The sequence below is a fragment of the Plecotus auritus genome (genome assembly GCF_963455305.1).
Source record: "Plecotus auritus genome assembly, chromosome: 4".
NCBI classification, from domain to species: Eukaryota; Metazoa; Chordata; class Mammalia; order Chiroptera; family Vespertilionidae; genus Plecotus; species Plecotus auritus.
The window spans coordinates 70,666,823-70,688,499 of NC_137775.1; the positions used below are offsets into that span (position 1 = coordinate 70,666,823).

The 21,677-nt window shown below is 41.6% G+C and overlaps 1 protein-coding gene across 1 annotated transcript in view; it reads right to left on the reverse strand.

Annotated features, from left to right (window-relative positions):
* The window catches only part of COL19A1 (collagen type XIX alpha 1 chain), a 325,830-nt gene that overhangs the window by 22,874 nt on the left and 281,279 nt on the right, over positions 1-21,677 (reverse strand). Inside the window, 9 exon segments of the mRNA XM_080665043.1 lie at positions 3,867-3,929; positions 4,020-4,064; positions 7,246-7,290; positions 11,326-11,379; positions 15,715-15,741; positions 16,192-16,236; positions 16,313-16,363; positions 18,317-18,361; positions 21,157-21,210. Coding sequence (XP_080521169.1) covers positions 3,867-3,929; positions 4,020-4,064; positions 7,246-7,290; positions 11,326-11,379; positions 15,715-15,741; positions 16,192-16,236; positions 16,313-16,363; positions 18,317-18,361; positions 21,157-21,210 — 429 coding nt within the window.

Sequence of the window (21,677 nt, forward strand, 5' to 3'; positions counted from 1 at the left end):
TGTGTTTTTGAGATTTGATTTGAAGAGGGAGATCAAGGTGAGGAAAATGATTTCTTAGCCAGCAGGCGATTTCATGGACATGCTCCTTTGAAAAGCCGAGGAGACTTGCATTGTGCACCTGGGAATGGATTCTATGCCGAATTGCAGACAACCTCATGTGCTCAGTGCTGTAAATTACACTAAAGTCTGTCACAGCTGAGAGCCCAGCCAAAGTCCCCCAACCTCTCTGAAAGATCCTGGGAATTGTCCAGAGTACTTTTACTAAGAACATGTTACCTGAAGGGTATGGTTCAAAGAATTTATGACATCAGAAACACAAGCAACAAAGATAAAGCTGATTGAGCAGAGGATGTGAAAGAAAGAACTGTGTCACTTGATTAAAAGAAGATAAATCTAGTCGCCCTAACTGGTTTGGCTCAGTGGATAAAGCGTCAGCCTGCGGACTGAAGGGTCCCAGGTTCGATTCCGGTCAAGGGTTCGATTCCGGTCAAGGGCATGTACCTGGGTTGTGGGCACATCCCCAGTAGGGGGCGTGCAGGAGGCAGCTGGTCGATGTCTCTCTCTCTCTCATCGATGTTTCTAACTTTCTATCCCTCTCTCTTCCTCTCTGTAAAAAATCATAAAATATATTAAAAAAAGAAGATAAAGCTAGTGTAAAAATATAATTCATGTCTTTAGTAACAGTATAAGAAAGGAAATAACCCTTATAGTCTTTTTTGGGGCGGGTCTCATAATTCATCAAAGACTGTCCTGTGTGTTCTCTTTTGCATATGAAGGTGTTAATAACTTGCTCTCCATAGCATATCCTGTTCTCAGAGATTTTTATAATAACCTATGTGTACTGGACTTGCTGCTCCCTCCCCTCATCTCAATTCTCTGGAAGAATCCATTTCCAGTAGAGCCAACTTTCTGTCTATTGTACATCTGCATCTGAGCGTAAAACTGTGGTTGAAGAAGATCACGAATTCTTGCTCGCTTGTTCCCATCTAAGTGAAGGATGGCAGAGGGCAAGCAGCCCTCCTGCATTATCAGGTCACCCTTCTGTATTTCCTGACTTGACTCCCTTCCTTCTCTCCAAAAACACTCTTTCACGTATTTCCTATTTCTTCAAAGGTCCAGCATCATCACCCCACTCCTCAGGGCCAGCTGATGACCCCAATTCTTCTTTCACTGAGGCAATAAACAGGAGAGAACCACCTTCCCTTCCCTCCACCCGACCCACCAGCTACATGCATTTGTATTTTGACTTGTGTCTCCTGTTAAAGAGGAATGAACTGCCCCATTCTTTCTTAAGACCAATTTCCATTTGTGAGTGGAATACTAGTCTTCTCCCCCTGCCCAAAGTTATCTGCACTCTCTTGTATCATCCAAATTTCCTCTCTCAATTGGACCATTCTTATCAAGATGCTAACATGCTGGAATCTCTTCCACCATGACCTCCTCATTGCAAAATCCAGTGGCGAATGATCAGCTCTCATGTAACTTACCTGAATGTTTATCACTCCTTTCTTTTAAAATACTTAGTTCTCATGACACTCAGGAAGCCTCATTCACCTGGTTTTTCTTCCCATCTCATTGGCTGCACTTTCTCAATCTTTCCACTAGGTCCTCCTCTCTGCCTCACCACAGTGACTCCGTTTCATCCAGCTCAGCTTTAAGTACCCAGATTGGTCTCTGCAGTCCCAGCCTCGCCATTAACTCCAGATGCTTCTCTCCACTGCTTACTTGGCATTCCCCTTGGATATCTACTCGTGCTTCAAGATGAATGTGTCTAAAATAGACAATTCTTGGTTTTCCCTCCCCAAACCACCCATCTCCAGTCTTTCCCATCTCACCGAACACACCAATCTGACACGGTGGCTCATTCCCCAAACCACAGCTTTGATTTGTCTCCCTCACACTCCACAGCTGGTCCCTCAGCAGTCTTGTTGGTTGTCCCTTCAACCCCAACTCTTCCTCCTCATGATTTCCCTGTTCTCACCATCTTTCTCTCTCATGGGGGCTATGGCAGTTCCTCCTCACTGTTCTGTCTGCTTTCACCTTACAGTTTGCTCTCCATAATCATTTAAAATGTAGACCAATCATTTTCCTTCCCCTCCACAAACACCCCAGAGAGTTTCTATCAGGCTGCAAGTAAAATCCAAACTCTGTTCAGGACTGAAAGTTCCTTGTGGTCTGGCCACTGCCTACTTCTACCTCAGGATCTTTTCCACTTTTCTTTAGCTTAGTTCACTCTGAACTTCATGCCTTTTGCTGTTCTTTAAACACACCATGCTCTGCTAGCCATTTCTTTTTCTTAAAACAATGTCCCCATCCCCAACCTCCCCAGGACCTGATCTCTCACTCCATGCAGGTCTTGCTCCAATGGCTTTCCTTTTTTGTCCACCCTATTAAATGCTACTCTAGTACTTCACCCTGTTTAGATCTTCTTCTACCTGAAATTATGTGTGTTTGTTGTCTGTGTCCCTATCATAGCATGTCAATCCCATGAGTTGCTAGCACACAGAACGGTGCCTAGCATAGAGTAGGTGCTTAAGAAATACTTGCTGAATAAATAAATTGCTTTTTGCCTAATCCCCTAGGCACCCCATGGTAAGCATTAAAATGAGATGGTGTTCAGGGGTTAGAAATGGGAAGTTGGTAAGAGAAAGCAAAGGGGGAGGCAGGGATTAAACTAATATTTATTGAACACCTCCCATGGGCAGGCACTGGAAATGCTTTCCCTATGTCATGTTACTTAAGTGACTCACAATACCCTTGGAGTCATAATTCAAACCAGAGCTTCCTAATGCTAGATTGCAGATGCTTCCCATTTTTTCAGGTTGCCTTCTCTGGGGAGGTGGCGGTCAGGGAATGCACCAACCCTGAATGTTTCACAAAGATACTAAGCAGCCTCATGAATTCTGTGCTTCTTGCTTACATTCAGTACCCTCTCTTCCTTATACACACAGAGCAAATAAACAAGCAAAGGGAGCAGTGAACTTGGTTTTTTATTTTTTTTAAATGTATTTTTTTTATAGATTTCAGAGAGGAAGCTAGAGGGAGAGAGAGAGAGATAGAAACATCCATGATGAGAGAGAATCATTGATTGGCTGCCTCCTGCATGCCCCCTACTGGGGATGGAGCCTGCAACCTGGGCATGTGCCCTGATTGGTAATTGAACTTTGACCTCCAGGTTTATAGGTCGACGCCCAACCACTGAGCCACTGTGGCACGGCAGTAGTGACCTTCTATAAACAAAAAACCTGAGACTGGGGTATGTCTTATTCATCTTTATATCCCCTCCCTCCGGGCTCAGCACATCCTTAGCAAACAGCATGAATATATGTTGAATTGAATTAGTAGGAATGACTGTTACAGTGTCACAGCAGTACTATATATCAGTAGCCCAGAGCTCTTTAGGACACAGGGGGATGATATATTTGGCAGCAATGATTTATGAAAGTGTAAGAACAAGGCGCATAGATAAGGGAGGGATCCTGAGAAAACAGCTTCTACTTTAATCTTTAGCTTCACACACAGGTGTTATATCTGTGAGTCTTCAGTTTCTTTATATTTTAGGATGTGAAGGGCCATTTTATTTTTAAGTCCACTGAGAACATTAGACTTAAGAAACAATGAGTCTAATTCGCTGACACTTAAAATGAAAAGAATCTCAGCTTCCTCTCCCTTGTGTAAGACATAAAGATAACTCATAGAGAGCCAGGACACTCAGTGAGAGCCACACCCCAGAATCCATTTGCAGAACCTCACTTACTTCCTCAGAAACAACTTACTTAAATCTCAGGTGTTCTGAGGAGATGGAGAGGAGGCAATGCTTAGAACATTTTTCAAACTGGCAAAGTTTAAACTGTGGAAGTTCTTACTGGCTTTCCTGAGGGTCCTTCTGGTCCAGGGAAACCAATGTCTCCAATAGGTCCTCTCTCCCCCTGTGGAGATGTCCACAAATGTTAGTCACCAAGAAAGCTTTAAAACTGCATGTGGTGCAACACAAGTACAACTGTTAGTAATGAACTCACCGGTTCCCCTGGAACTCCTGGAGGCCCCTGGGTACCAGGTTTCCCCTGGGAAATCAAACCAAGGAGAACTGTTAGGAGCCAAATTACTGAATGATCCCACGTGCGCAACCCCCACACTCTGAGCTTAATGTGCTGCCAGGCTGTGGCTCTGCACTCAGATGGCACTCGTGGTGGGACAGAGTCCCGGGAGCCCCTACTCAACCCTGCAGCCTCCTAGGGACAGGCTGGGGAACAGTTCCATGAAAGTGCACATGTGTGTATGTTGGGTGGGTGAGCGGGAAGGATAATAAGTTTTGAAAATATTAAGAAAATGCATTTTCATTTCTGGAAATCCCTCTGGTGCCTATTTGACTGGCAGTTCGTCTTTGCTTTAGGGGGGTGGGAAGGCACAGAGGGTAAACAAAATCTTTCCTAGACTTTGAGTTTCACAAGAAGGTTTCTAAGTTTATAGTAGGATAGCCTGGCAAAGAGCATGTTTGATTTGAAAAGCTGTGTTTTGTTGAAAGGGAGAGGACAAGATCGATTTGTTCCAATACACATCAATAGACGTGTCCTGGAGCAGTGACAACAGAAGAATCTTGGGGTGGGGAGACCACAGGGATGATACATGTGAGAAGGATGGTTCCACAGAGTCTGGAAGTAGGAAAGTGCAAGTGTCCAGAGTGGGCATAAAGATGTTGCCTTTGAGAAGGAACTACCCACGATCCCTTGGACCTAATGTGGTTGGGAAAGACCAACTAAGTGGGGATGTAGGTGTATGGCTGAGACCGTAGAAACCACAGTAGGTTATGAGGGAATCTGAAAAGGGAGGGCTTTTCCCCTGTTTGCTGTTTGGAGTTTTGGGAGGAGACCCCCGCCCAGGTGAAAATATGGCTGAGCAGTGAAGATGGGTAGACGCCAGGCCTGAGAGAGCACCCTGGCTCTCCACAGCCTGTGTGGGCAAGCAGAGACTCCTGAGGTTCCTGTGGGCCCAAGTGGGGGAGCCGAGAGGTGGAGGGGAGTGCGCTGACCAGAGGCCACACCCACTGCCCATGCATACAGATACTTCCTTCTGTGTCCCCATATGCCATTCTGACAGGGCTGGGGAGAAGAAGGCCTGGCGAAACCCCTGGACAGGCCTGAATATGCCAGAAAGGGATAGACTGGTCTGCTCTAGGAAGGGCAGGGCTGGGCTTCCTTGGTACTCAGCAGAATGGCGGTGATGTGTCTGTCCAGGTAGTTCTCAACCAGAACAATCACCTTATATAGTTTTTTTTCTTACTGTGGTTAAGATACACATGACAAAATCTACCATTTTAAACATTTTTAAGTGTAAAATTCAGGGGTATTAAGTATATTCCCACCACTGTGTAACCATCACCACTATTTCCAGAATGTTTTAACTGTATTATTTTCTGAGCCACCATCCGGTCCAGTTATAAAGAACTGTCGTGTATTTAATTACACTGCCCTATATTTGCAGGGTGTAAAATTTCTACCCCTTCTTGATTTTTGTAATTGTCACTTCATTCTCTTAATTATGAGGTAAGAAAACTGCAATTACCCCTTATTTCAATCATGCTGCAGCCTTCAAAAATCTCTTTGGAATTCTTCATTTGGATTGAGTCTGTCACTCATTTTTTATCTTTATTTAAAAAATATTTTTATTGATTTCAGAGAGCAAGGGAGAAGGAGAGAGAAATAGAAACACCAATGATGAGAATCATTGATTGGTTGCATCCTGCACACTCCCCCCTGGGGATTGAGCCGAAACCCAGGCATGTGCCCTGACTGGGAATCAAACAATGACCTCCTGGTTCATAGGCTGCCACTCAACCACTGAGCAACACCGGCTGGGTACTCATCTTTTAAATACCTTCAGTGGTTGCCAATGTTTTTTTCTCTGATGAGAGATTTAATTTAGGGTAATAACCAAAAGTGATCTGTAGCACACATGGGTGAATACAGTGGGCCATTAAGCTGCATTATACCATGTGGAAACAGAAACGGGGTGTGAGTGAATATAAGTGGTGTAGGTTGTAAGGGGACTATGGGCAATTCTGCAATTCTGGAAAAAAAGTCCCAAATACATTTGTAGGATGGTAGTGAGGGGAGGGGAAAGGAATGGAATAAAGTGTGAGCCAACTTTCAAGAAGAATACTTTCTTGAATAAAAAATTCTGTAGTGTTGCTAAAGAAAATATTTCCATGTTACTTTTCAATGATGCTAATATTTTAGCTTGATCTAGAACAGCTGAATGAGATATCCTCTGTAAAGGATGGTTTTCTGTGGACTGTGGACAGAATTAATTAATTGTTGTTCTTAGATTTAGCAATAAAATAGAGTGAAGTAGAGTGGCTATTGTCCTTTTAAGGGACGGGGGTGGTGGGAGGTGGTGATGGAGAGCAGAGGGGTTCTGTGGCTGGTGGCAGGGGGTTCTGGGTGGTGTTGGGTAGTGGTGGGTGGTGCTGGTAGGGCCATTTGTATCTTTCTCATGTTCAAGCACGTGGTTTCCACTGACTTTCCTACCCTGCCCCTACCCTGCAGGGACACTGAGCAGGAGGATAAATGGGCTGTTATTCATAAAGCATGACCACAAAATTTTAATTAGAGATTTGTGAATGAAGATCAGAACGATCCCTGGGGCTCAGAGAAATGATTTCAACCTTTCCTGCAGCACTTTCTATTCATCTGAAAAGACCTTGATGAGATTAAAACATTTGACATCAGAGAGCAACAAAGATGATTGATATGATTGAAGGGCTAGTTTATGAGGAAACATTAGCAGCAATAAAGCTGTGCCAATAATGCTGGGCTGAGGAAAATCTCGGGCAGATTGCAGTTTAATGCAAAGAACCTGAACTACATGCCCGAGGATGTAAACTTTACCTTTTGAGGACCAAGAAACCTTGACATCTGACAAAAGTAGAGCAACAAAACAAACTTCTCCAAGCTGTGCTTGTATATTAATGTATCATCACAGGTAACTGGCCTAACCTTACCCCATTAGTGAGTTGGGAAGAAAAAAATACAACAAAAAATAAGAAAGAGGTGGAAATGAAGAAAGGAGCATTCTTCAAATGGGAGAGGGACAGGTAGTTTTATTTTTTAAACTGGAGGTTTCAGGAACCTCTATCATAGGAGTTGTCACATGCTCCCCAGTCCTTCTCACAATCCTCAGCTGTAGGTTTACTGTGGAGACAGAACTGTTCACCTGAGAAAATAATGAGAGATAATTTGGACTCACCAACATGCCGGCTATTCCTGGGGGACCCGCTGGGCCTCGATCTCCCTGTTGGGATTAAAGAAAAATAGCACTTATAATGATATCTATAAAATCTTTACCTATAAAATTAGTGCTAAAAAATCATTTGAATTTGGTAAAGTTTTTCTTTGAAATTGATAAGCATTATCAATGTTAGCTGGTGTGAAGCTGGAGGGTAGATGAAAAAAATAACAAAATAAGTAGCCAATTGAATGTGTTAGTAAAACTAAATCAAATAATCTTAATGAAAAGAAGTATTCATCTGATCATTTCTGTGACCTATTGTTAATAGGACCCTATACATACTTGCAGCTAAAATTAGTCAATATTTTTGTTCCACATATTTAAAAGTAATTAATTACAGTACTTGAATTCTACCTAAAAGCTTTCCCTACACTTGTCTTGTTGGATGTAGGGTTGGAATAAAAATATTTAGAACAAGGGATTATGTAGTTCTCATTAGGCAAATTAGAAGATCCCTTTAATTGCTCTGAACAGTAGAGTGACTCAACATTTTATCCAAAGGCAATGTGGTATTTTAGATAAAGCTGACCATGCTAAAAATACTAATGATTATATATGGGATAATAAAATGGCAATTTTTATTGAGCAGAACCTACATTATAAACTTCCTAACTTCCTTCAGGGACATAAAAGAAGACCTGATTAAATGGAGAGATACATTTTGTTCTTGGAGGACAAGACAATGTTGTAAAGGTGTCACTGCTACCCAAACTAATTTATCAATTTAATACAATTCTTATGAAATTGCAGCTTAAATAAATAATAGTATAGTTCACTCAGGATAATAAATAGAAGAGAAGATAAAAGAAAAATATTAAAAGAAGATTAATAATACCAATATTTAAACACATAAGAGGGAATATGCTAATTGACCATCACTCCATCACAAAGATGGCTGCACCCACAGCTGAGGCCAAGTTCCCTTAAGGAGCCTTAACGAGCAATCAGCAGGGACCTGAGGCTGACAGGGACCCATGGGGCTTGACAGGGACCTCAGGCCACGACCCCTGCCCCTGCGGGGCTTGACGGGGGACCTCAAGGTGCGCTTCCTGTCCTGATGCTGGGCTAGGGGACCTCAGGCTGCTCCCCCCGCCCCAGTACCAGGCGGGGGGACCTGAGGCTGCACCCCCCTGCCTGGCAGGGCTTGACAGGGGATCTCCCAGGCCATGCTCCCCACCCAGTGGGGCTTGACGGGGGACCTTAAGGTGCACCCCCAGTGCTGGGTCAGGGGAACTCAGGCCATGCCCCCTGCCCAGTGGGGCTTGACAGGGGACCTGAGGCTGCGCCACCCTCCCAGTACCAGGCCAGGGAACCTGAGGTTGAGCCCCCCCACCTGGCAGGACTTGACAGGGGACCTCAGGCCATGCCCCCCACCCACTGGGGCTTGACAGGGGGCCTGAGGCTGTGTCCCCCACCTGGCGGGGCTTGACGGAGGACCTCAAAGCACGCCCCCCACCCCATCTGGGGAACCTCAGGCCATGCCCCCATCCTGGCGCTGGGCCAGGGGACCTGAGGCTACGCCCCCTGTCTGGTAGGGCTTGACAAGGATGGGACTGGCTGGGTCTGGATCTAGCCCAATGGGAGGGGGCAGCCAGGTCTGGGTCTCACGTGATTTTGAGGCGCATGTGGGTGGGTGGGGACTTGACTCTGGGTCCCCCTTTTAATGTGCACGAATTTCGTGCACCTGGCCACTAGTAAAAATAATGAAGGACACATATGTAAAAAATAAAAATTTAAAAAAAATTAAAAAAAAGATTAGGCAGTGTATCAATGCAAAATAACAGAAACCTCAGAAAGAGACCAACATTTATAACAGTATTTTTTTTTAAAGAAAGGAATGTATTATTCAACAAATAGTGCTAATAATGGAATAATTTCTTTGAAAAAAAGTTCATTCCTCTTTTTATATTATACTCCATATAAGTTTCAAGTATATTATGTAAAAATAAAATAATATGAAGTATAAAGTAACTAGAAGAAAATATAAATGACTATCTGTAGTTGAATCTAAGAACAAAAGTCATTTAGGGTATATAAACAAAATAAGAAATCATAAACCAAAATAGTTTTATATTTGACTATATAAAAGTTTTATTTACATATGCAATAAGATTAAACATAAAAATTAAAGGCAAAGATGAAATAGATAAAAACTCCAACATATAAGAAAGAAGTAATGTCTTTAATATATAAAGCATAACTAGAGTCAAATAGAAAAAGAACTAAGAAACATGGGCAAATAATGGAAACAGGTAATTCTTATCAGTTTCACTCTGCTCTTTTTAAATTTTAGGATTTTTACCCTTGTAATGAATATACTAGAACCTTTCATTCAATGGAAACATTTGTATATCTGGTAAAGATGAATGTTAAGCAAACTCTCTGACAAGATGGTCCTTCAAACCTCAGGTCTTTGAACTACTCTCCTCAGTGATCTGGCTTCTTTCTTATTTCCAAAGTTATACCTGAGACCTTGTCAATAACAATCACTGCATCCCCTCCATGATCTCAATTTTGTGTATTCCAATCTTGGAACACCATCTCTTATTGTCATAATCTACTCCCTTGGGTACTTGAACTCCCAATACTGTTGATGCCACTGAGACCTCTAATCCATTAATGTACAAATTTTTCATTATCTTTCACTTCCTGGATGGCCTCTCTATTTATCTAGTTTAAACTCCATGGTCACTTGTTATAACCATTCCCTTGTGTATACTGGTAACTCTTGACCCATTGCTACTTCTAGTGCTCAGTTGTCAAAACTGGAACCCTGTTTAAATACAGCTCCCCTCCTATTCTGTACTTTTACCTGAGAGTCTGTACATGGCTGGAAAAGCACTCATACATAATTTTGCTGACTAGTCTCACTTCAGTTCATGACCATGAGTCTTAAAGGAGCCATCACTCTGCAGTCCCTGAACTCTTCCTCTCTCCTAGAAGATCTTTTCCTTAAATCTCCAACCTCATCAAGGTATCAGATGATTACCTTGCTTTCTCCATCTTAGAAAATTTAATAATTTAATAAATCAGAAAAGAACTTCTATAGACTCCAACCAATTTATCTCTCTACATATCAACATGTGTACCACTATGCTTCTGTTTTCCCACCTGTTACCATAGATAAACTACCCTCTCTGAAGACAAACCCTCCATTTATGCACTAGGTCTCCATCCCTCTTAGCTATTTAGGGACAACATTTCAGCAGTTCTTCCCTTTATTCCTATATCATTCACAAAACCTTTCTACTGGATCATTCCTTTAGCATACAAAACATTCTGGTATTTCTATAGTCTTAAAATCCATTTTATCCCGACCAGCATGGCTCAATGGTTGAGTGTCCACCTAAGAACCAGGAGGTCAGGGTTCAATTCCCAGTCATGGCATATGCCTGAGTTCAGGCTCAATTCTAGTGTGGGGAGTGCAGGAGGCAACCAATCAATGAATGATTCTCTCTCAACATTGATATCTCTCTCTCTCTCTCTCTCTTTCTCTCTCTCTCTCTCTCTCTCTCTCTCCCCCCCTTCCCTCCCTCCCTCCCTCCCCCCTCTCTGGTTGAGAACACTTAGCAAATTTCAAGTACACAGTTTAGTATTGTTATTGTTATCTATTGTCACCAAGCAATGCAACAGATCTCTAGAACATACTTATCTTGCCTGGGACATTCTTCCTGCAGAAGACTTGGCTAGCTCCCCTCACGTGTTTCAAGTCTTTGATCAGCTCTTGCTATTTGATCAGACAACCCTATTAAAAAGTCAACTTGCTCCCCTTCAGCACTCCTTGATCCCTTTAACCTGCTCTTTTTCTTCCCATTAGCACTGACCAACAATATTATTTAGTTATTTGTGCTTACTCATTTAATTTCTGTATCCTCTTCTTGGAATATAAGTTCCATGAGGTCAGGGATTTTTGCCTGTTCTGTTCCCTCATGTATTCCCAAACCTAAAATAGTTTCTGGTACAATAGTAGGTGCACGGTAAACATTAAACATGTTTGAGGGTTGAATCAGTGAATGCATTTCTAAGCCCTGTACTTACCTTTATGCCTGGAAATCCTTCCAGCCCTGGCAAACCCATTGCACCAGGTTCTCCCTGTTAAACACGAACACAAGGAACTCAGGAGCAATGATTAAAAGAATTTCAAGCATTGGTTTTCAAAAGCAAAGATATATTTTGCCTAAAACCACTCCCTCTAACATTGATTGGTAATCTAGCAAGTAAATGGAATGCTCTATTTTGAAGCATTTGTATTCTTGCATTTGGTGTTTGAAAACAGTTTCAGAATAAGGCTATTCCCTGGAGAAGTATGAGTCTATTTTCTGATTAGTTGTTTTTATTCTGATTAGGAATCTAATCAGAATGAATCCCTCCAGTCGGTGGTAACTCCAATTGCAATAAGAATTAGAAGGAAAGGCTGTGTTAATAAAGTCAGCTAATTTGGGAGGTTCCTGGGCTGCTAGATTACCAGGGAGTAAGACTATGCCCTTTAAGAGCAGAGGAAGATGAGCTCTCACAGCAGAGTTTGTCATCCTCCAATCTTCTCTGAACCTGCAGCGGGACATGTATTGTGACCCCAGGAGCAGCATTCCAATGATTTTAAAAGTTACTGATCAGCCTGGCCAGTGGGGTTCAGTGATTGAACGTTGATCTAGGAACCAGGAGGTCATGTTTAGATTCCTGGTCAGGGCACATGCGCAGGTTGCTGGCTCAACCCCCATTGTGGGGCATGCAGTAGGCTGCTGATCAATGATTCTCTCTCATCATTGGTGTTTCTCTCTCTCTCTCTCTCTCTCTCTCTCTCTCTCTCTCTCTCTCTCTCTCTCTTCCTTCCTCTCTGAAATAAATAAAAATATATTTAAAAAATGTTAGTGATCAAGCTGATGGGTCACTGATAGGAAATGGGTAACCATTTCCATTAAAAAATATTTTATACATTCTAGTGCAGCCGTGGGCAAACTACGGCCCGCGGGCTGTATCCGGCCCCTTCAGCTGTTCTATCCGGCCCGTGGAGCCGAAAGAGCGGAGGGTTCTCTTGCTCTCCCCTCCGCTCCTTTACTTTGAATTTATATTAGTTCACACAAACACTCCATCCATGCTTTTGTTCCGGCCCTCCGGTCCAGTTTAAGAACCCATTGTGGCCCTCGAGTCAAAAAGTTTGCCCACCCCTGTCTAGTGTGTGGTCTCAAGCTCACTAGAGACTTCTGGTCTTCAAGGAACACATTTAGAAAAGTTAGAGTGAAGGAAACTGCTCACTTTGAACAAATAAACTTTTTTAAAAGTATTTTTTTTGTTAATCCTCACCTGAGGATATTTTTCCCCCCATTGATGTTTAGGGAGAGTGGAGGAGAGAGGAAAAGACAGAAATATCGATGTGAGAGAAACACATTAATTGGCTGCCTCCTTCATGAGACCTAACCAGGACCCAGGCCAGGGAGGAGCCTACAACCAAGGTACGTGCCCTTGACCAGAATAGAACCTGGGACCGTTCGGTTTGCAGTCCAACACTCTATCCACTGAGCCAAACTGGCTAGGGTGAACAAATAAACTTTTTAATCAAGAGAGATAAAGTGGGTAGCATAGGACTTGATAATATTTTTTCTTTTCTCAATTTTTTAAAAGTAATTATTTTTCAATTATAGTTGACACTCAATATTATTTTATATTAGTTTCAGGTGTACAGCATAGTGGTTATAGAATTATATGATTTCTAAAGCGAGTCCCCCAATAATTCAAGTATCCACCTGGCACCATACATAGTTATTACAATATTATTGACCATATTCCCTGTGCTGAACTTTACATCACTGTGACTATTTTGTAACTACCAGTTTGTATTTTTTTTAAAATCCTCACCTGAGGATATTTTTCCATTGATGTTTAGAGAGAGTGGAAAGACAGAAATATCGATGTGAGAGAAACACATCGATTAGTTGCCTCCTGCACAAGCCCTGACCAGGGCCCGGGCTGGGGAGGAGCCTACAACCAAGGTACATGCCCTTGACCAGAATCGAACCCAAGACCCTTTGGTCCACAGTCCAATGCTCTATCCACTGAGCCAAACCGGCTAGGGCTCAATTTATACTTTTTAATCCCTATACCTTTTTTTTACCCATTCCCTCCAACCCTCCTCCCCTCTGGCAACCATCAAAACAGAAATAAACTCATTGATAATGCTTTAGAAAATCTTTTAAAATGTCTATGACTATGTAACCTGTCAGTAAGAAAAAAAGATATTCAAATTCTATTCTACATAAAGCTCTGTAAAAGAGTCTTTGGGTTATTGACAAGGGAAATAAGCATTTGATTCTCGTTGTTTACAATCCCAACAATCCTTAGCACAGAGAAAGGTGCTCAGCCAATCAATATTTGTTTGAAAGCAGCTAATAATGAAATATTTAATTGAAAGCCACTTATAAATTGTACACCAAAGAAGTGAAATGGAGCACCTCAGAAAATAACTGAATTTAGGGTAATTTTCATCTATAAAGGTCTACTAAGCTGATTAGAAACAGGTGATCTGGGGCCATGAGGCCTGAAGGATTCTCTAAGAGTAAAGCTACTCCTACCCACTTCAACATGACTTCTCCATATTCTACTCTGTGACCTAAAATTCTACAATTTCTACCTTATTTCTAATGGCATGAGATATTATTTCTCCCTACTGGGCAACTGGTGGGAAATGAAGGCAGTTGCATGGTGGTGCTGACATAGAGCCCAGAAGAGTACTTTCCAAGTTTACACAGGATTTAATTTGATGATTCCACATTCTGTTTTTGTGCTTCACTCACTTAATTCATCTTTCTAAAGGCAAGGAACATCCTTTAATTAGCTTTTATTCTTTATCCTTTGTTGCAGCTAAGAAATTTGTAGCATACTCTTAAAATTCTACCCAAATTCCTGCATTTTTATTGCAATCAACTTTCCAATCCAAGTGAATTATAATTTATCCTTTATTATAATGCTTTTTTTTAAAAAAAGCTTTTCTCACCTTAATCTGCAGTTATTAATTACAAAACTTGAATGTTGCAGAAAAGCTAGTGAGAAGTCTAGGTGCCCCTAGATGATTCAGAGGGGATGTTTTGTGTGTGTGAGGATAAGGAAAGACCATGAGGAAATTTTTATCAACAAGATGAAAGAAAATTAAAATTAGAATGAAAGATATAGTTGGTGAATGCATAACAAATGTTCCAGATAAAGCTCTGGCCAGTGTGGCTCAGTTGGTTGAGTGTCTTCCCATGCACCAAGAGGTTGCTGGTTCGATTCCCGGTCAGGGCACATGCCAAGGTTGCTGTGGCTCGATCCCTAGTAGGAGGAATGCAGGAGGGAGCCCAACTATGATTCTCTCTCCTCCATATTAAAAAAAAAAAAGTTACAGATAAAGCAAGGGCAGAATGAGTAGCAAAACAAAGGAAATTTCTTGATGACATGTTCGGGGTTTGAAAATGCTGGTCAAAATCATGCTTTCAGGGGAAAACAAATTGGCTTTTAATATTCAGTGCCCCATAACAAAAATACACTCTTCAATCCATCTTCTTTGAAAATACATTTAGGTGTGAAAAGATTACTTTGTATGGTTTGTTCTTTTGCTCGTTTAAAATTTATTCATCTAATTTTACCAAACTGTAAGGAAAGGGCCTTACGTTTTCTCCCATGACGATGGAAAGTGGTTTGAAAGTTTACTTCTTCAATTTCAGGTACATTTGAGTTCAGGTATATACCCCGAAGTTAAAAGGATATACAAATGGAATATAAAAGATGGAACATATGCTTATAAAGGACATGAAGGGAAACACTGCCAACAAATAAAGGGGATGCAATTGAATGTGGCGGAACTTTCACAGTGACGCCGCTGGCTGAGAAGGACGCTTGAGAACAATGACCATTCTTTGGGCAGCTGAGGACAGGATCTCTTTCTGTGCTGAGTGTTAACCTCCTGATACATTACTCCCAAGAAGCGGGTTTATGACAGCACAGCACATCTCCTGCAGAATAACTGCCTCACATTCAAAGCAGATAAACAGTCTCCCTGTTTTCTTTTGCTGGGGAGATGGCCGACATATTAAGGGATTTCTTTCCAGTAACTATTTCTCTTCTACAATCTACTTAACATGGAATCAATCATCAACATTGTTCTAGTAGAAGAAAGTGTCCCATTTATCAGGAGCTGTATATGTGCCTTCCTTCATCACAGGGTGATTTTAAAACACAGCGATGAAAGAGACAAACGCCAAGGGCAGTGACATCAGGATGGATGCATCTTACAAATGAAGAGCACACTGCTGGCATCTCTTCGGTGGCCCGCCTGCTGCCTCCAGCATATTAACTGATGAACATCTAAGAAGGCAGGGCATCTCTGACTGATGCTCGCTTTCAAACTTTAATCAAGACCTATTTGCTAAATGACACAAAACATGGGAATATACATACCACTGGGCCAGGATCACCTTTTGGGCCCTATGAGAAAAAAAAGTAAAGTTATTTTTAAAAGCATGACTGAAGCAAAATTACCAAATAGGAAGCATTTTTTGGTCTGATTTGCTTAGTACACATAAAAATATTTGCAAGTTTTGTTCTGCTACAGTTTGGATTTGAAGAATAAGATGAAGAAACATAACTTGATGGAACTTTCATGACAGCAATTGATTGGAAATTGATTTAGTTCTTAGACTTTTAATGCGAAAAGTGGCACAGCGATGCATAATGCTATTTTTCATTATTTTGGCTGTGTACATTTTCTCAGTTTTATTATAATTGGTTTCATTATGTCCTCCGGCATAAAATTTTGGTTATATCCATAACACATATTTTTGTGTGTGCACTTAGGAGTTATTTTTGTGTGCTTTGTTTTGTTTTAGTTGTGGTCGTTCAGCTAAGGTATGCTTGGTGATAAACAACTGTACTCACAGGGGGGCCGGGGGGCCCTGGATAACTGGGAACAGTCACGCCTCCCTTAAAAGAAAAGATGACAAGAATTATATTAATCCATAACCAAAAAACTATTTTATGTAATTATAAAGGCAAATACCTGGATTTTATATAAACTGCTCATTCCATTTCCTTCAGTGAATGGTACACCCTTAGGAAAGAAATGAGATACAGAATTATTCTTTTATCTTTTTACAAAAAGGTATTTTTCCTATTCTATTTTAGAAAGTGAGTTTAATACCATAAGTAAAATAATACAATGTTTCTATTTCTGGCTCTTCCAAAGCAAATATAGAGGAAAAAATGGGAAGGAGTGTGAACTCCACTTGGAGCACACAGGCACATCCAGTAGGGGTGTGATTAATGTTCAGGTTTGACAGGCGAGACACTAATGCACTCAGAGGAAAATGTTATTGGTGCATTAAAATTCAGATTCTGAATTGCCGATTTATGCAAACTGTTTACAGCCCGCTGACCTGCAGGCTATACCACAGTCCTGCTGATGAAGATGTGAATAGGGAACAATCTGGCTACTGAAAAGTAATTTTTTTCCACAGTCTCTTCATACTAAACAGAAAATTAAGGTTAAATGGAATGATGTTACTCACAACCCTCTGTGGCCGTTTCTACAAAAACATATTTCTTAGAACAACGGGGAATAAGAACTTCCTAATAAAATTGGCCTGTGATTGGAAAGTCCCAAAGTAACTAACACAGAGAACTCATTTGAGACCTTTAAAAATCACACACGTTGGCATTCAGGAAAAATTTGCATATGACAATTTTACTTAGGATCTTTTATCATTTTAAAAGAAATTTCCATACAATTACTAATCTACATTTCTCTTTTTATGACTTCCACATTTCCGGTGCAAAGTTGAAGAAGCCACCATTTCACTGTTTTAGGATAATGGTTATTATTTGAAGACTTGCATCTTCAAATCACTAGTGATGGAAGGAAAAAAATGCTCCATTCATTGACGTCTTTATTATTTCACTCATTAATTTGACAATTGCTGAATGTCTACTATATTTTAGTGTGCTAAGTCCTGGAACGATGAAGGATAATTTTGTCCGAGATCCCCTCCCCACTCCAAAGGTGAGAGGTTTCCCCCCAAAAGATAACATAAATCTGTCTTGCAGAATAAGTAATTTTTGAGGATTCAGGGGGAAGAGGAAGATTTTTTAAGCCCATTATAAAATATAGGTCTCTTTTGTGTGTTCAGTTTATATTTTGCTGCTTTGTCCACTGGAGAGGGAGTGTATTTTAGGATTTGAGCCCCAAATGCTTTGTGTCCTGTTTCCCTGTCAAGGGAGAAGGTAAAAAAATGAAGACCAGGTTTAGGAAAACAGAGTGAAAATCCCTTCTTTGTGTGTGCAAAGTCTACATTCACATGAAGACTATCAACATATCTCTGTGGTCTTCATAAAGTCACAGGGGAATTCTGCCCTTCTCCAGTGAGTTTGGCTTCTAAAGTATTCCTATGAGGCAGGGTGGACCAAAGTTCTGCTGCGATTTGAGCGTGGCCCCACACGAGGGCAGACTTGCTACAGCGAGAGGTACCTCTTCTCTTCTCTGCCTCCTGACAAAGTGCATATCTGTCTCAATCAGGAGCATAAAAACACCGATGGCTCTTGTACATTTTATCCAGTAGGTGCTATATAAATAGAATTTCCTTGCATCTCAGACATAATGGACCACAATGAACACATATAACATAATACCAAATCCTGCACCTACTCACATTGTCGTAAGGGATCTCTTTTTAAAGCCCACCTGTTTTCTGTGAATGAGGCTGGCTGAGGTTTAATGACTTTCCCATGACCCTCCAGGCAGGAAGTGGAGAGTCTGGGCACCTACCCAGGTCTTCTGAGTCCACAGTAAGGAGGCCTGCAGTATGAAAATCTGAGCGCTTCTCATTGGAGCAGAGCTAAAGGGGAACACCAGGTCTCCCCAAAGCTACCCTGGCTAACATTTATATGGATACATAAAACTCAGGTGACTTTTTATCCTTAAGAACATCTAAATGTAGTCTGACCTCTGAGATACAGGAGTCATAAGTAGACACACACAAATTTAACTTTTAAACCTGAAACAACTCACAGGTGGTCCAGGAGGTCCAGGTCTCCCAGGAGGTCCTTCACTGCCCTGCAAGGGATATTCAGACCAAAAATCAATGGTTTAGACATTTCCACCCCAGGCTGATGAACCAGATTGTACCTGCTCTGAGAACCGCATTCTGAAATCAATATGGGCTGTCATTTTGTTTTGGCCTTGCAAGGTCTTATTCAGCTTGGCTTTTCTCTTTCATCAGGAAATACATGTCTAGACCACAGGAAAGGTAAATGCCTTTTCCTACACTCATCCAAATTCTTACTCTGGGAGCCCAGGGATGAAGCTTATTTTTAGATGGAGCCAGACAACCCAAGTAATCCCATCCTGAACTTCGAGTGCAGCTGGGGGAACTCTCCACTTGTGGGGGTGCAGAGCAGAGCTCCTGCAAGCAGGGGACAAACCACTCACTTCAGCCTCACCTCTATACCTTCAACTTTTGGGAACCAGAGGGGTGGGTCATCTGCATGATTTGACCAAAGTAGAAAATCACAACCTATTTCATGTCTGCAGGAGGAGAAACCTCTCTCACTTCCTAAGTTCATATTAGACTCTATAACCAAGTCAGGCATGTCCCACTGAACAGAAGTGACTGTGGTTCGACACTCTTTCAGATAAATGTTCTATACAATTTAAACAGCCTCAGACATTCTGTTTAGAGGAGAAGCAGACTGAAAAATGAATTCAAGGTGAAACGTGAAAAATGGATTTCACTTTTATTTTTATAAAACACAGAATGCTTATCAGTCCATAATAAGCAGAGGTATTGTGGTCCCTTTGGTGCCTTTAATGAGTTATTCCTGTAAATTTTCTTTTAGAATCTTTTAAGTCCCTTAAGACCATTGGCATGAAATGGTTAGTTAAGAAAGAATTCAGAGACAGTAGAATTCCTACTTACTGTGCCCCCAAATTTTGAGGGATTTCAGCCCATTTCCATAAATTTAATGAAGGATTTCATTCCAATCTTCCATTTTTAAAGGAAAGTATCATAAAAAAATCTTTTGTTTGTACCTTTTTCAATGAAAATAAATTGCAAGTAAAGTTTTTCTTGCAATGTGTCTGACTGAGAATGTGACAATGAGTATATTGTATCTTTGCCCAAACTGCTTTGATGGTGGCTATCTCTCCAAGACATGTCATATTCCGCTGACTGCGGGCAGTGTCCTTCCAGAATTATGTCATAGTTCTCACGAGCTATGAGAGGACAACAAACAAGGAAAAATATGTGCCTATTGAAAAGACTTTTATTCCTGGCACAATTAAAAGACACATTTTCATCCTCAACTGCGCCCTAAAGCTCATCCAGTGTGGAATTCCATTAACTTCAAAAGGCAAATCTCTGACTGAATAATTTCCATAGAGAACAGAGAAGAAAGGCTGGTGGAGTTGGACAAGCTCCTTGGAATACTATCAGAAAAATATGTGTTGAGACTATTTAGAATAAGCACATTGTTTCCTTTCATAATTTTGGGGGATTCCTTTGTTCCTTGATGCCATTTTGTCCCATTTTGGTCATTTCAGGGTAAAAGCCACTTGTGTGCCTCGTGTGGACTTTCGATCGTTTCTTCCCTCATCTGCATAGCTAGTCTTATTTCACTCATTTTCTGGCTCTGTCTGGATTCATATTGTGGGGCCGATTTAGATTCTAAATCAGGTAAACTTATGAAGTCCTGTGGCCTTTCTGTCTGTCTCCAGAATTGCTGCTCCTCCCTTCTGGTCACAGCAACCCATTTGTACAATCAGCAGCCTCCCCAGGAAATAAGCCGTCCTGGTGAGGAGAGAGAAGGAAGCTAGGCAGTCAGGAATTGGGACCATGGGGTGGGGAAATAAAACCAGGGAACCCAGCTAATGGAGTCGCTAAGGCATCTCAACTGGGTGGGGTAAGAAGGATGCCTATAAGAGGCATGAACTTTAAAATGTATAGATGTTGCTAAGACAGGCAGCTTGCAGATAACGAATCACAAGACAGTGAGGCATATAACCAATCCCAAGAATATTATTAAGGCATAATTCTTTGAAAAGACCATTTAGGAGCTAGCAAGGTGTAATCCACCCCCTAATTAAAAGGTGTGCGCTTCCTCTCACCCTCACCCTTCTCCCTGGCAGGCAATGGGTTCCTGACATTCCTGTGGTGGGGGAGCACATGGCCACGTGGGCCTTTACACATGGACTAATAGACTTGAACACCCAGCTGTAACATGGAAAGGAAGCTCTGGGCACCGGCCTGCTCCTGGAACCCCAGCTGCACCTTTTCCAGGACAGGCTTCTCTCAATAAACTTTCGTTCCACTAATGGTTTTTGTCCGTGACTTCATTTTTTGGTTTTGCAAGACAACGAACTCAGACTCAAAACCCCACCTTTGGTTTCACTACTGGCTCCTTAGTAAATTTCTCCTATGACTCTCAAATAATAGAACTCCTCGATTTTTCTCAGCAGCCTCCCGGTTATTGGACTCCTTGCCCTGATAACCAGCCTGCTCTCTGAAGCCTGGGCCCCTGTGGCTGGAACTCGCGACACAGACAAGAGGTGCTGGAACTGCACCTCTTCAGGAGGCTGCTCACACTCCTCCTTCCACAAAGCACCATGCCCAGGACCCGGGATCCAGCTTCGACTTTTGCTATATGGCCCCATTGTTCTCTTCATCTTTCCTCTAGGAACGTATCTCCTTTATTCGTTCAGGCCAATTTTTTGACCTATGTCCTTCTAAGCCCACTATCAGAATAGCTATTCCCTGACATCAGTTGTACTGTGATGATCTCTCTGTAAATGGTCTCAGCCTGCCCCGACCCCAGGCCCCAGTTCAAACACTAAGGGAGGCTTCTCCTCTGTACCTTGTCACCCTTAGTTCCAGAGGGACCCGGATGTCCGGTTCTTCCCAGCAAGCCCTGTAAAACACAAAACTAAGTTTGCTACAGAAAACAACAACAAAGTGGCCACAGGGTATTGACAGTTGGTCTAAAATTGATACATTTTGAAGGTCATTTAATCCTAATTAAATCAATCCTACAAGCTTCCATTTCTTCAGGCTGATGCAGCAGCTGTAGCCTGCTGATAAGCTCTTGCAAGGGTAAAATTTGTATTTGTGCTGCTTTTCACCTTGGCCAACCACATTTAATGACCTTAATTGGAACCTTTTGATACATTTAAGAATTTAGCCTTGCTGTTTAAATGGCAATTTACATAACATTATGCCTTCCTAAATGAGCTATAATTTTGGTAGCGATCAACATTTTACATACTTCAAGACGCGGCAGAATTAACAATGTGCATATTGAGTTATGTGATCTGTAATTTACCAATGGAAAATAAAATTTAATGTTAATTCTTTTTTGAGAATAGAGTTAGCTATAAT